Genomic DNA, 15484 nt, shown 5'->3' on the forward strand with positions numbered 1-15484 from the left:
TCCGGGTGACAGACTCTCCGTGCATGAGAGAGATGGAAACACTGACTACTCTGATCTTTAAATTACCTCCGAAAAAGAGAGGTGACCTTTACATAGAAGTTATATAAAGGTTCAATTTAACTAGGTGCTCTGATTTGTGGAGCTCAAACTTGAAGTGGGCTGTACTTTATTGCTGCTCTTTCAGCTACAGCACCACGGAGAGAAAATGAAAAGTTTGACTTGAAATGCGTTCATGTTACGTTCCTTCCGTATGAATAACTTTTTTTTTTCTTCGGATCCCCAAACTTCGCATACGTAATGCACATGGGCTTTGCCTGTTGAATGTGACTAAATGAAGGGAAGTGTAATCCTGGTTGGGTACACTGTGCTAGGGGGGAGGTTGTTTTCACTTGTTCTGGGCATTGGGTTTTCTTTGGCTGACGACAGTAACCCTCCTCGAAACCTAAGTTACTAAGCAAACACCTCCGCCCCTCCCCTTCTCTTTCTCACAGTTTGAGGAGAAGCGAGGAGAGGAGGAGAGGAGAGAGGAGAGGAGGAGAGGAGAGAGGAGAGGAGGAGAGGAGAGAGGAGAGAGGAGAGGAGGTATCCATTGAGAGGACACGCTGTGTTTGGAGCAGGAAGCTGGCCAGACAACAGAGCGAGCTTTATGCCTCAGACACAATGAGAGACGGTTACAATGGGCTCCTGGCGAGACGAGCAGGATTAAAACACACAGGGACTCAGAGACAGGGGAAGGGAGGGGATTATTGACGGAGAAGAAAAAGAAAACGAGAGGAGAGAAAAAAAGAAGAAAAAAAAGGGTTCTGAGATCCCGCTTTGAATTGAGTCTGCTGTTTGCACACCTTTGAACGAACGTAGGTGTGCCGCCATGAATACCTAGTCCACCTTTCAGACGTGGGATCCCCAAGTTGAACGGACAAAGAGAGGACTAGGCCTCGTGGACGGCGTGTTGTTTTGTTTAGTTTTCCCGCACATTTTCCTTTCCCTTCTCTCTTCCCCCCCGAGGGTTATTGTACACCTTGGCCTTGGGGCGTCTTCCGCGGCTTACACAGCTGCATCTGAGATGCTGCCTCCTGTTTTGCATAGAAAAGACGTTTGCATATCAAGCAGGGAGATGTGCCCCTCACAGACTCTCATTGGTCCACAGGAGCCCGCTCGCTTGTGGGACATGGTGAAGTGCATGTCCCCCTTTACCTCCATATGCCCTTCTTAAACGTATCTTAAACAATCTCAGTGTGTGTGTGTGTGTGTGTGTGTGTGTGTGTGTGTGTGTGTGTGTGAGAGAGCACTGTGGCTGCTAATAAGGGTCTCCATCACGTTGCCCCGCGCTGTGACAACCCCGCCGACGCCACACAATTGTCCCTCAAATATGAACTTATCATTTAATTACGCTCCAGGGGGCTTGATTGGCCTGTCAAGATGCAGGTTAGTTAAGAGGAGAGAGATCTCCCGGGCCGACCGTCGTCATGACAGCCTTTCATCTCATCAGCAGATCAGTTCCTCTGCAGATCCTCTGAAATGAGATCTCATTTGGTCTCGTCCTCTACTCTTCTCCTCTCCTCCACTCCTCTCCTCCACTCCTCTCCTCCACTCCCCTCCCCTCCCCTCCACTCCTCCTCGCCTCCCCTCTGCTCCTCACCTCCTCCTCCCTGTTCCTCTAAATCTGTTATTTTAGCTGTGTGTCCTCTGAGGGGAACTCTTCTGTTCAATGGCCTGCGAACTTGTTCTCTGAAAGGGATGTTCTAGAAGATATTTGAATGAATGCTTTATGTTCTAGAACTTTACATACCATCTGGGTACTGAGTAATGTTCTAAAACGTGCACGCTCTATATACTATATGTTATATGTACTGTCTAGGTTCAGAGTAAGGGTCGGTTTTCTGAGGAAAATACAAAACTAGGAATACTATGATCAACAATGTTTTACAGTGCTTAAATGGAGTCAGGTGGCTGAGCGGTGAGGGAATCGGGCTAGTAATCCGAAGGTTGCCAGTTCGATTCCCGGTCAAGCCAACTGACGTTGTGTCCTTGGGCAAGGCACTTCACCCTACTTGCCTCGGGGGAATGTCCCTGTACTTACTGTAAGTCGCTCTGGATAAGAGCGTCTGCTAAATGACTAAATGTAAATGTGTGGTGTAGCTTTATAACACCAGGCTATACAGCTACATAGGAGGACTGCCAGCGTCCTAAATTAGTCTGCTGTCTCAGATCATGAAGTCACTCACAGCACCAGGAAGTATCTTGGCTTTACAATTGTTATTTCCTGTGCAACAGTTAACAGTACCCCAGGGGGGAACAAGGTCCTACCAATAAGAGTTCCACCATGGCATGAGCTGAGCTTTCACAAATGAAGACATATACCAAACGGGGGGGAAAGAGAAAGAGAGAGAGAGAGAGAGAGAGAGAGAGAGAGAGAGGACTAACAGTCTGGGTATATTCTCAGCTCAGCATATAGCCTCCCTGAAACAAAAGGCCTCATAAATCGAACGTTTCCAGTGAGACACAAATGAAATTTGGAGGCTGAGGTTTTAGACGTCTCCCCTCTACATGATTGGAATGAATATGGGCTAGTTAAAGTTTAATATCCTATTATGTATGTCTGTTTAACTTGTGTGGCTTGTCAGGGACATTGCTTTCTCCAGTGCTCTCAGCCTCTGTCTTGGAGAGATATTTTCCGAGACATACAGATGTTGGACCGGCAGGGCAAGAGCAGGTTTAATCTTCAAGGGCTCCCACAATCAGACAACAACACAACTGTAGATTCAAGTCCAGGTATCACCAGTGCATCAAATACTTCATATGAAATGTAATATCATTATCAAAATATTTCACTAATTCGAAGAAAAAAAAAGGCTTAAAAATGATGACAGGTGTTGCTTGTCAAGTATGTGTTACGTCAGCCTGATCCAACACTGACTTAGAGTGAAAGAGCAGAACATAACTGCATGAGAAAAAAAAGATGATAATGTGCTGAATTCACCGTGTATTTTCCACATCTGTGACACATCCTGATATGACAAGCATGAGAGCCTAATTGATGACATTAATAGCTAATTGGTGGTTCATAATTGGATTTGCCTCGATTAAAATCCTGTGCATGCCAATGGTAACTGAATAGAAAGGTTTGCGTTGCTGAGGACTGCAGAGGAGGCGATAGAGAGGGGCTGTGGGCGGCGCTGACTCGCTTTGTCTGAGCCGCGCTCAGATCCCGATACACCTGCACTGCTAAATCATCAGCGCCTCGCTAGATACCGCCGGCCTGGAAATGCTTTGTGCTGTTTTTGCAATTCCTCAATGTGGATTTATATCTTTTGCTTTGGGAAAGGTTGTAATATTTCACGGCTTACAGCGGGAAAGAGGGGGCACGGTGTGCACACGGGGATGAAGGGATGAGGGGAGGGAGGAGGGGAGGGAGAGGAGCAGAGGGGAGGGGAGGGGTGAAATACAGTATCAGCATATATTGTAATTTCATTTTGATAAGGCCATGCTTATAAGCAGGGATGGGCCATCCCCAGGAAAGACTAGTGGTTTTATTTTGCATATCCTGAGCTCAGGGGTGCTTCACAACCATCATTAGGACAGCCCCCAACAGGGCATATCTGCAAATGAGAACAGGTGCAGCCTCTTCAATCCCACAATACACCAGGAGCCTTGATAACGCAAACCTGTCTGCAGACACTTCCTTGTGTTTTTGTGTGTGCGTGTGTGTATCTTTATCTGTATCTGTGTATGTGTGTGTGTGTATCTGTTTGTGTGTGTGTACCTATCTTTATCTGTGAGAGTATTTGTGTGCGTGTATGTGTGTGTGTGTGTCAGTGTGTTTTATTCTCTCCGCCTTGTCAGAATTTCCTTTCAAACCCATCTGATTGGGTCGAGTCTCATCATGCTGTCACCCCAGCTCGCTTTTCATTAGTCTGCCTCTCTCCGTCCGCCTAGCCAAGCAGAAGAACTCCAACACATGCGCAAATTAAATCGACATCCAAACTCACTCCGATATACAAAGCAATTTAAATGATATTCATTAGAGCGATGACAAGTCCTGATGAGCCTTTCAGGACGAGAGCTCTCCTTCAGCTTTTTGCCGACTCTGTTTCAGGGCCACTCAGGCGTGACGGCCGTCACCGTACCTTCACGCTGAAGAAGAAAAAAAGGAGGAGAAGAAGAAGAAAATATATAAATAACAACCTGTGATGCAGAAAGCTTCCTTCTCTCTCCTCTCCCGATACACCTTCCAAAGACTCTATCCTCTGTCTCTGTTTTTCTCTCTCTTTCTCTTGCTCTCTCTGCTTTCCTCTCTTTAACTTCTGTTTAAACAGAGTGCGGTTTACAAACTGACCCTCATTTAAAAAGGTGCATTTCTCTGCAATATCCTCTCCCATTTACCAATTTTTTCGTCATTTATTTATTTATTTTTCCCTACTATTAAGATTCTATTTATGTCCATGGCAATTAACTGCTGTCAGCCGTTCTTAATGTATGAAAACGCCAAGATATCTCCTTCTCTCTCTCTCTCTCTCTCTCTCTCTCTCTCTCTCTCTCTCTCTCTCTCTCTCTCTCTCTCTCTCTCTCTCTCTCTCTCTCCATCTTCCTTTCTTTTTCACATTCGGACATGAGCCAATTAATTTAGGCTTTTCTCTCAGCCCCTAATTAACCCCTTCAGGACTAAAAATTACCTCTAATGCTGATGATTGAGGCCAAGCCTGAAATTACTAGACCTTGCACCACTGCCATGATGAGGATGGTACAACAGCTCTCTATGTTGAGGGTATGTATGTGTGTTTGTTTGTGTGTATGTGAGCGCATGTGTGTGCGTCGTGTTGTAGGGAGCAGACTGCTGTTGATTTCCCTGCTTCCTTTGTTTTTGCTGCGTGCATGCATTAGCTTCAATCACTCATTAGCCTGTGCTTGTGAAGGGAAATACACTCACTGCCACACATGCTGACATATGTAGGGTGTTTACAACCGCTACCATACCAGGCCTTGAGAGTCTTCCTGAGCTTCTCTGCCTTCCTGGGCTCCTTTGTTCCAGGGAGGCCTGTGCTGTGTCCAGAGTCTTGGTCTGATGTTGTAATCAATTTGTGCGACCAGACGTGGTCTGGACGTGAGTGTTAATTAACGGGCTTGTGGGAGGAAATAATTTAACCGTGATAATGAGCTTTAAGAAGAGCCGTGAGCGGGTGTCATTCCCGGAGCGCCGAGGTAGAGAGTTGGGATGGACCATACCACAATTAACCCCCTATAGTGGGTTAGTTTGTTGTGTCTGGGGGGTGGGGACTGAACCCAGAGCCCTTGCTCTCCGAGGCTGTGCAACCATTAGACCAAAGGGACATGCTTGTGTTTATAGAGGGCCTCTGAGCCATCAAATGGCCTCTCCTCCATTCAAACCTGCCTGCTAGCTTCTGTAAGCATGACAATGCACACCACCGAACCGTCAGAGATTCATAAATGTCATTTGAGATTTTTTTGTCCCATGATACAATTCCAATATTCCAAACGTCAATATTTATTGACTAGATATATCAATACACATGTCATATTTCATCTTTAACATCAAATGCTTTGCAGTGACAACAGAGGGACCGTTAGGTGTGCCATGATAACAAAATCTATAGCGCAAATAACCTTTCTCTAATGAATCTCCATACAAATCCAATTGGTCCTATTTAGCTGATGTTGCAGAATTATGATCTAAACACTGAAAAAGATAGTCCCCTTATGTTTTTGTGTTATTGGACCGGTCAGCTGAGAGATAAGGCCCTCGGAGGGACACAGTGGCCATTAAAAGAGAACATGAGTCTTCATATGGAGAGGGGTCATGGATGTGACCCCACATTACCGCCTTTCTATTAGAGCCCAAGGCTGAGGATGGGGGTTAGTCTTGAGTCACCACATGTAAGGATCTAACCCGAACACCTTCTTCCACACACACACACACACACACACACACACACACACACACACACACACACACACACACACACACACACACACACACACACACACACACACACACACACACACGCACACACACACAGGAAAACTAACGGGATTCCAGAAAGAGGATTAGGGACTGCACTGTGGGGATGGTGGGGTCATTCTAAATGGTGCCAAGCACTTTCCCTTATCACTCGGCTTTAGCAGTCTGACCCTTGAACCCGGTGACATATTTCCTCGTTGCAGGTTGAGAAAGGACAGCTTTGTCTCATTGGTCAGTGAGGGTGGAGAGCATCAGAGGGCTGAGCCCGCTCAGAGAGATCAGTAGAGATGATGGCCTCTTCCAGATCCCCTCCACTGATAAACGGGCTCATCCTCTTTCCTAATAGTTGGCCCCTCTGGATATAGCACCAGGCACTGTAATGGGGGGCCATATATACCACCTCTGGAGTCACAAACTACAAAAAGCTGTTACTGTCAGCCATGCTATGGTTCTCTGTCTGGAAACCAATCAGGCCATGGTGATGATGCAGCCGAGGTGGCTTGGGTCCCCCCCCCCCCACACGGTACAAAAGCACAAGTTTCGGGAGGAGAGGGATGGTGGGGGGAGGGGGAGGAAGGGGCTGTAAGGACAAATCCAGTCAGGGTGTGTGCAGATCTGCCGAACAACAAGGAAACACATAGGGGACACACGGGTGTTTGGAAAGCCATGTATGGTAGCGCTTACGTGAGCTAGCAGACTCCTCTGTTTATCTGAGGGGCTGTGCGGAGAGCCAACAACAACAAGGCTAGCACATTCTCTATATTGTTTCTATACACTGGGGGCTGACAGGATCTCTCAGCCACAGATTGGATTATGTTTAGTATGGGGGGATGTGATCTGAACACAGCCACCTGTATTGTTGTACGTTAACTTTTAATCCGGTTCTATGTTTATCACACCGCGACCGGTTGTATTTCTTGTAATTTTGTGCATTTGTATCTATGAGGCAGTCTGGTACACTGGAGTCATAGTAACAGCGACTGAGCTGCAGCCATTGGCTGAGGTCATGAGTTCATAAGGTTAAAGGGACAAGGTTGCTTAGAGGTCAGCAGTGTCTTAATGGTTCCATGTGTGTCAAACCATACAGCATAGTGACCCCCTGTGAGATTGTACAGTGATATTTGAGATTGGCCTTTGTGGTGGAGACTGTTATTGTTGGTAGGTAATGGAGGATCTAATGCATGAGGTGTTTCAAGCAGTTTTTCTAAAAGAAAATTGTCCATTGTGTTTCAGGGGAAATCTTTTCACATTAGAAATGTATTTCAGTCCAGAGAGAGTGACATACTCTGTATCCTGCTCCATGTTGCAGTGACTGACATCGTGCTACTGAAGCTTCTCTCTCTCTCTCTCTCTCTCTCTCTCTCTCTCTCTCTCTCTCTCTCTCTCTCTCTCTCTCTCTCTCTCTCTCTCTCTCTCTCTCTCTCTCTCTCTCTCTCTCTTCTAACACCCATAGGTGTGTGCAGTGAACATATCGTTGTGTACCTGTATCTGCATGCGTGTGTCTGCATGCCCGTGTGTTTGTGTGTGTGGGTGTATGTGTGATAGTATTTGTCGTGTGGGTGGGGTGAGTGTTGTTTGTGGCGTTTAGAGGAAATTACCCTCTCGCTCCTTGGCCAGTGCAGATAGTTCACTAAGCTGCGTGGCATATTGATTTCTTGTTGTGAGGAGTGCTGTTCAAGCCCCATTTAAGATTTCCATCCTGCGTGTAGCCCTGAGCACACCACAGCCACGTAAATTAAGGAAATTGCACATTCATCACACGCGTTATTTTAAGATACTTTGGTAACGTGACAGCAAGAAGATCTACGGTGCTGCATTACACCTCTCTCTCTCCCTCCTCCCTCCTCCCTCTCTCTCTCCCTCTCTCCCTCTCTCTCCTTGTCTTTCGCCCACTCCCTCTTTTCTCCTTCAGTCCATCTCTTTTTTTCACTCCTGTGTCTCTCTTTCTTTCTCCTCGTCCATCATTCTCCTTGTTTCCTCCTCTGTCTCTCTCTCCGTCATGCTCTCTCTCTCTCTTGCCATCAGGGGTAGAGTGCCGGTCAACGAGACGTATGTGATTTAGACGTGTGCCAGTATTTGTCACATTAGTATTTACTCTGTGCTTCGGACACATAGAAATTTACAGGTCCACCTGCATTAACATGTATAATGGCACTGGTCCAAGGTCAAGGTGTTGTTGAGCTCGTGAGTTATTAGCCATGTAAATAACACAGGTTAGGGACGGCCAGTCACACTCAAAGACATCTCCTGACAACGTACAACACAGGGTCAACAGTGGAGCGAATAAATCAAGACTGTGTGTGTGTGTGTTTGGCAGTGTATGAATAGTATGTGCACATTTATGTGTGTGTGTGAACAGGATTAAGGAATGCTTACACAAGGACATTCAGTGGGCAAGATGAGCTCTTCATACTCCAACCAGATCCGAAAATGCATTCTGGGAAATTGAATATTTGATTCTGCAAGGTTGAGGAGTTTTGTAGATTTTTGTGTGTGACAGGTACATTGTTTGTGTGTTTGTTTATTGTGCATGGATGTGAGTGCGTTTTCTTGTTTCAGTTCTGTGCAGTTTCAAGGATTTAACCCAATGTTATGCAGTATGATTCCATTGTGAGGACGGGATCCATTGAACAGGGTCTTACATATCACCTGATGTAAAAGCTATCTGGAGTTAAAACAGCTCTCTGTAGAAAGGATACTCCTTCTGTGGGAGGGTGAAACTCATATTGAGTTGCTTACAATAAAGTGGCAAGGCTCTGGCACAAAGGAACACAATTCCCACAACACAATTAAGATGTTTTTCTATTGATGTTGGGAATAATGTAACTTAAGTAAACTGTCTGAACTGGTGTGTTCCTGTAATCACAAACACACCTTTTTATTTCCCACTATTGCAGGAAACGCATGCAGTACATACAGACATGTATTAGAATGGACTTATAAAACAGATGTAGTCCTACTCAACCAAGGCTAGACCAAGGCCTGCTGGCTGAAAGAAATAGGTAGGCCAAACTAATATGAATCCTAAAGTACATGTTCAGACATGTCTCTTGACTGTGGAGCTGTGGCTGAAGGATTGTGAGGTTCGATAGTGTGTGTGTGTGCACGTCGTGGTGGCTACACAGTCTCCTGCACGCTTGTTTTGAACCTTAATAAGCCCCGTCTGCTCCTCGCTCCCAGGAAGTGAGAGGGGTAGAAAATGGCTTTCTTACACTTCAATTTCACGCATATTTTCTTTGCGGCTAATGAGAGCCTTAAATATGGTGCCAGACTTCAGGCTCCGCTGTGAAGGCTGACATTTTCACACACAGCGGCACCTTGTCACCACGGATGAAGTCCTTCTACCTGGCTGCTGAAAGGTGTGCGTGTGTGTGTGTGTTTGTGTGTTGGTCCACAGCTATGCAAGATAGTTTTGTCTGTACGGTGGTTTCATAGACAGGGCTGACGAGAAACAAATTCAGCAGCCAGAAAGGAAGTTAAAGAATCGACATCACTGCTGACTTCCCAACCTTCTCCGGAGTGTGTGTGCATGTGTGTGTGTGCATGTATGTTTGTCTGAATCTCTTCCTCCTAATCTCTGACTCACTGTTCACCAACCACGCGTACGTACACTCTATCAGCTGTATCTAATTGATACTGATAGAATTTATTCATGATGGTGGCTCTGGACTGCACAGGGGGACTTCAAAGTAGCAAGTTCATCCCCACAGCAGTGCTGTCGTCTCCCACGGTGAACCCAAGCAACATGGCTGCCGCATGTCTACCTAGTGACGGGAGCAGACACAATGGAAGCCTGGGCTAATCACTGAGGAGGGAGGAGGACGGGGAGACAGAGACAGCTAATGCCGGGGTTTACGCAATTAACGGCTGCATCCAGCCAAGGAGATGGAGGGGGAAGGGCACTTCTCTGCCAGGCACTTCTCACTGGATATGATGCACTGATATGATGTGTGAAGGAGATGTGTGTTCCAAAGCCTCATTTATTTATTTTGTGCTGTCTGAAACATAAAAATGACGGTTTATGTAGTACACACACACACACACACACTCACACACACACAAATAGGCCTCTAAAGCTGGCCACAGATTCACTGCTTTGGGGTAGTAGATACCCAGTATGTTGCGATTATGATGGCGATGTGCATGAGTGTGTGTGTGTTTATCAGTGTGTACATGTGTGTGTCTTCTGCAGAGCCCTGCTGCCACTCACTGTAAAGTCGTCTGCAGCTCGTCACCGGCAGACGATGGCACCATCTCAGTTTAATGTGCTCATTAGGGAGCACACAGCACACACAATAATTGTGAGCCGTGACACACAGTGTTATTGCAAAACAAAAAAAACGTTTCCTTTTTAATGCTGCAGTAGAAAAAAGGTTATATGAAGTCATATAATGGGGTGCTTCATTGTCAACAACAACAACAGAAGAAAAGAAAAACCACGGCACAGAATGCATTACAGTGTCTGTGCTGTTTACATGCCAATATTTTACACATACGGTCTCCGTACACTGGCAGCTGTCAGTTACCACGGCAAATTAACCGCCGCAAACCGAGCAGACCTGTCAATCAAGAGGTTCAGGTAACCATGGTTACCTTTCATATTCCCCCCAAAAAATAAGATAAAGCTGCAGTGTGGAATCATGGGAGAGTAATTAGACAGAACGAAAAAAAATAAAAATAAAAATAAAGACCAATCAAGAAGGCATTCTACGATATGAAACAACAACCAAGAGTACTTATAAATAAGAGGTTACATGTGGGTTTCTTCATTACTTCATTAAAGTAACATTTTTTATTGTACAACCTTTTTATCTTTTTAACGTTTCAAACAGCTGCACATGTACTGTCTGGTACAAGAGGTTTAACCCTTTGAGCACGAGGTGGAAATAAAAAGATGTGTAGTTTGTTTCTCCTCTTATTTTCATATCATTTGATTAAATAACATATTTATAAAACTATTGTGCAAAACAATTTCATTAATGTATTCATATATTGTGCACCAGTAGATAGTCATACTCCTCTTAAATTAAAAATATAAAAATGATGCATAATTTAGACAGAAATTAGTTAATATGTTTTATGTACATTTTTACACAGACCTGAATTGATAAAGGTCCCTGACCAAACAAAGTAAAGTACTTTAAAATTTTCATTTTTGCATCACATCGCTACGTTTAGAAACGGAATGCTGGACATGGACTTTAAAATCTCATGTGCATTTCACAATCCACACAATAGTTCCTTCAGTTTACAGTATCATTCTTTTCTTATAGGTCTTTTGGATCATAGAGTGTAGAAGTGCTTGTCCGTACTCAGAGGGTTAAATTTCAGATGCTGACACCAGCACACAAAGGTCACGTGAAAGAAAGAAGAGTGAGAAAAAACTGTGAGAGAAAACTGAAAAGTGCACCAGATTTAGTCACAAAATGTTTAACTAAACTGTTTCATTAATGCATGCAGCTTATCACACATCAGTGATGCCAAAATATAAAGAAACCAAATCCAATTTACACAACTTTTGAAATACATACCACTTCATTTTAGTTTTTTTTTTTTTCTTCAAACCTTCATATGTTTTTTAACAGCGACAACAGCACCCCTTTCTTCAAAACGGCACATTTGGAAAAAGTTTTTTTCCAAAAGCATTTTAACAAAAATAAAACAAAGCTTGCAGGGCCAGAGGGTTAGTCTACCACAGAGAAAATCAAAAACCATGTGCCAAAACTCAACAGCAGTTGTGTGGCATCTTTGTGCAGTTTCTTCACTTCATAATTGTAGTCCTTTTTTCAAAAGAAATGTCTGTGAAAGGCTAAAGAGAGAGAGACAGTGTCACAGAGTCAAAGAGAGTGCGCAGTGGGGTCCCCAGCCAGCTAGTGCTACTGTTTCTCCAGCTCACACACATACATGAGATGGTCCTCTGGAGATTTGCCATGGGTTTTGCTCAGGTGGAGCTTAACCGCGTGCTTGCTGGCAAAAGTCCGGTTGCAGAGCTTGCACTGGTATGTAGCTCCACCGCTATCCTCTTCAGGAGAGGGGGACGGGGAGTGGGCAGGGGGCAGGGAGGACAGTGGGTGGCTGGAGTGTGGGGGAAGGCTGGGGAGCAGTTTTTCAGACAGTCCTTTGGTGTGGCGCTGTGAGATGTGGCTGACCAGCTGCTCTCCAGACAGCTTGGCCAGATCCCTCAGTCTGAAGCCCAGGTGAGACTCCAGGTGGGACACGTAAGTAGACGGGGAGCGGATCTGAGAAGCGCAGTCGCTGCAGAAGAAAACTGGGTGACCCGAGTCCAGATTCTTCAAGAACTTGGTCCCACCGGTTCTCCGGAGCTGGTACTTGACGTTTGCCAGCCAGTGGGAGATGGTTGTCATGGAGAGGCCAGTGAAGCGCGAGATGTGCATCCTCTCCTGAGGGCTCAGGTCGGACATCACGTACTTCCCGTCGCCCGTCTGACGTAAGCTGGAGGCAAACTGGGCCTGGAGGATGAGGAGGTGCTGGGGGTTCCAGTTGGACTGGCGACCCTTCCTCTTCTGGGCCGGGGAGATCTCCTCCGCATCGTCCTGGGTGGCCCCCTCGATGTCCGAGCGCTCTGACAGGCTGGTGGGCGTGGAGGCCTTGGAGGTGTGGCTCTCAGTCAGGTTCCTCAGCATGTCCGAGATGTCTGAGAGGGCGTTCTCTCTCAGGGGGGAGGACGCCATGAAGGAGGCCACGGCCGAGGACGCCTTCGCCATGGCGACGGTGGAAGAGGGGGAGACGGAGGAGGGGGTGGAGGTGGAGGAAGAGAGGGCGGCCGAGCCCAGAGAGCTACTCTTCTCACCTTTGCCTTTGGTCAAGTCGATGGGCTGGTCGTTGTTCATGTGTTGGTAGAAGTAACGGTCCAGGTGGTCGTTGGTCTTTTTGGTCTGGGCCGGGGCGGCGGCAGCGCCAGCGGCCTTCTCCGCCAGGCTGTTGCTCATCTTGAAGAGCATGCTCATGGGGTCGAGGGAGGGCAGGGCGGGCTTGGCCGCCTTGCCCAGGTGGACGTTCATCACGGACTGCAGGGCGCTCAGGGGGTTGACGAAGGGCTGCTCGGGGGTAGGGTGGTCGGTGATGATGGCCGTGCTGCCACAGAGCACAGCTGACATGGGGGACTTCACCCCTGCCCCGTTCTCCACCCCGTTCTCCTGAAGCTCCTTCATGTGGGTGTCTCCGTTAGAGTCCTTGTGGCAGCCTCCGCCTCCACCCATGCTCTCTGGAGTCTTGGCGCCCCCTTTCCTGTCCTTGGGCGACTCCCCCCGGGCAGACTCGCCGGCCTCGCTGTGGCAGGGGGAGGGTGTGGTTCTTCTCATGGGGGAAGCTCTGACTCCCACCCCTGTCCCTGGCTCTCTCATCTTCTCCTCTACCCTGGCCACCTTCTCCGTCACCTTCTTGACCAGCTCCTCCATGGCATGGAAGTTGTTCTTGGGCAGGGGCGAGGTCTGGCGGCTTGGAGGGGAGATGAGCGGCTGGTTCTTGCTGTTGGGGGACAGGATCTCCCCTCCAGGAAACATGTACTTGAGGGGGGAGCTCTTGCCGCTGTTGCCCAGGGAGAGCTTCATGATGTTGGGGAGTTGGTAGGCAGCGTGGATGCTGGGGTATCCCCCCCAGCTGGGAGCCCCATTTTGAGCCTTGTTGATGGCCGAGGTGACCGTGTTCTCCAGGGACTTGAGGATGTCAAAGCCTCCCTTAGGGCTCTCCTCCAGGTCCTGCTCTGTTAGGTACGAGTACTTCGATGAGACGTCAAACTTCTCCTCCGCCTCATCTTCTCCTAATTTCTTCTCCTTGCTGCTACTGTGGTTGTTGCTAATGGTCTCTTTAGTACATTCCTCCTCCTTCTCCTCCTTCTTTATCTCCACCGCTATGGCGGGGGACAGGATGGAAGGGGGAGGTGCAGGGGGAGGAGGGGAGAAGGCCGTAGCAGCCAGGGGTACTGACTGGAACTTTTCCTCAATAGATGCGAGCGAGGTGGGAGCAGGAGTGGGAGGGGACTCCATGATGGGCTTTCCCTTCTTGATGGCAGAGTTGGTGACCTTGATGAAGTGCCCTGTCACCATCATGTGTGCGGTCAACTCCTGCAGTGTATCATGGGAGCTGCCACACTCCATGCATTTGAGGATCTGGGACTTCCTGGACTCAAACTGCCAGGCATAGCTGGCGCCATTCTGGTGGCCGTATCGGTTGTTGGGGGTGATGTAAGGGTTCGATGTTTTCTGCAAGAGGTCGTTTGGGTCATTCAGATGGGGTTTGGGGGGGCACCCGTTGGAATCTGGAGAGCTGGGGACGTCCAGCTCAATGGGAGCTCTCTTCCTGGCAGAGGATATGATCTTTGCGGCCACGGGCGTGACAGGCTCCTTAAGAGGCACCTTTTGGTAGTGTTTGGTCTTGATCATGTGGACGCTGAGATCCTGCAGCGACTCGAAGGAGTGTCCACAGTACATGCACTTCAGGACCTTCTGGGCGTCCTCCTTCCCCTCCATCTCCAGCAGCGAGCGCTTGCGGGGCTTGGACCAGCGCTTGGTCCCCTCGCTGTCCGTCTCGTGGTTGTCGTCCCGGTAGTGTCCCGTCTCGTTCATGTGGACCGTCAGCTCCACCAGGGTGTCGTAGGCGCCGCTGCAGTCCTTACAGCGGAACTTGCTGGCGCCGGTGAAGATGGAGCCATAGAGCTTGGTGCTCTGACGGTACAGCTGCACGGTGCTGAAGAGGTTGGTCTCTGCCGCTGGGTGGATGTGCCGGTTCTGGTTCTGGGAGGCCTGCTGGAGGGATTTGGCCACGGCGGACTGGTGCCAGTCGTAGCCCCCACTGCCACAGCTGCTACTGCTGCTGCTGCTGCTACTGCTGCTGTGGCTACGAGGGGGCTTCTCTGGGGGGGGCTGAGTCAGGTTCAGGTTCAGGCTGGACCAGTAGGAGTTGGTGAGGAAGCTGGTGTAGATGGCCTTCATCTGCTCCAGGCTGTCCGGGCCGGAGGTGAGCGACGTGATGGCCCCCTCCTCCATGGCTGAGGATGGCGTGTTGGCGGCCATCATGACCGCAGAGGAGGTGGAGAGGGAGGTGAGCGGCTCCTTGGCCAGGACCACCTCCTCCTCGTTCTTCAGCGACGAGCTCTCGAAGTCGGACATGCGGTCGCTGGACTCACTGAGGTGGGACTCGCTGTCCATCTCCTGGCCCGATAAGTCGGCTACTGGGGAGTCGTGGTAGGCAGGGCGATCTTTGAGGAGGAAGTCCTTGTCCTGGATCATGTACTTGACAGCAGGCTCCTCCTCCTGGGCGGAGTCTTCTCCCTCTAGGTCCTCCTCCAGGAGAGCTGCCTCCTTCTCATCCTCAGGAACGTAGGCTGGAGAGAGAGAGAGAGAGAGAGAGAGAGAGAGAGAGAGAGAGAGAGAGAGAGAGTTACTACCACAGACACCATGGCTAATGATGAAGATCTCCTACTCTGCATTCATGTGACGACATTGCAAGCCGACAGCTGGCAGGAACATTGGAATTCTCCGTCCCTTT

The 15484-nt window shown here is 48.3% G+C and overlaps 1 protein-coding gene across 1 annotated transcript in view; it reads right to left on the reverse strand.

Annotated features, from left to right (window-relative positions):
- Positions 1-10325: 10325 nt before the first annotated feature.
- Positions 10326-15484, reverse strand: part of tshz3b (teashirt zinc finger homeobox 3b) — a 30690-nt gene continuing 25531 nt past the window's right edge. Inside the window, exon 2 of the mRNA XM_067249005.1 lies at positions 10326-15320. Within this exon, the coding sequence (XP_067105106.1) occupies positions 11854-15320 (3467 nt within the window). The 3' untranslated portion in view covers positions 10326-11853. The remainder of the gene's footprint in view (positions 15321-15484) is intronic.

This window comes from Osmerus mordax, chromosome 13 (genome assembly GCF_038355195.1).
Source record: "Osmerus mordax isolate fOsmMor3 chromosome 13, fOsmMor3.pri, whole genome shotgun sequence".
Lineage (NCBI taxonomy): Eukaryota > Metazoa > Chordata > Actinopteri > Osmeriformes > Osmeridae > Osmerus > Osmerus mordax.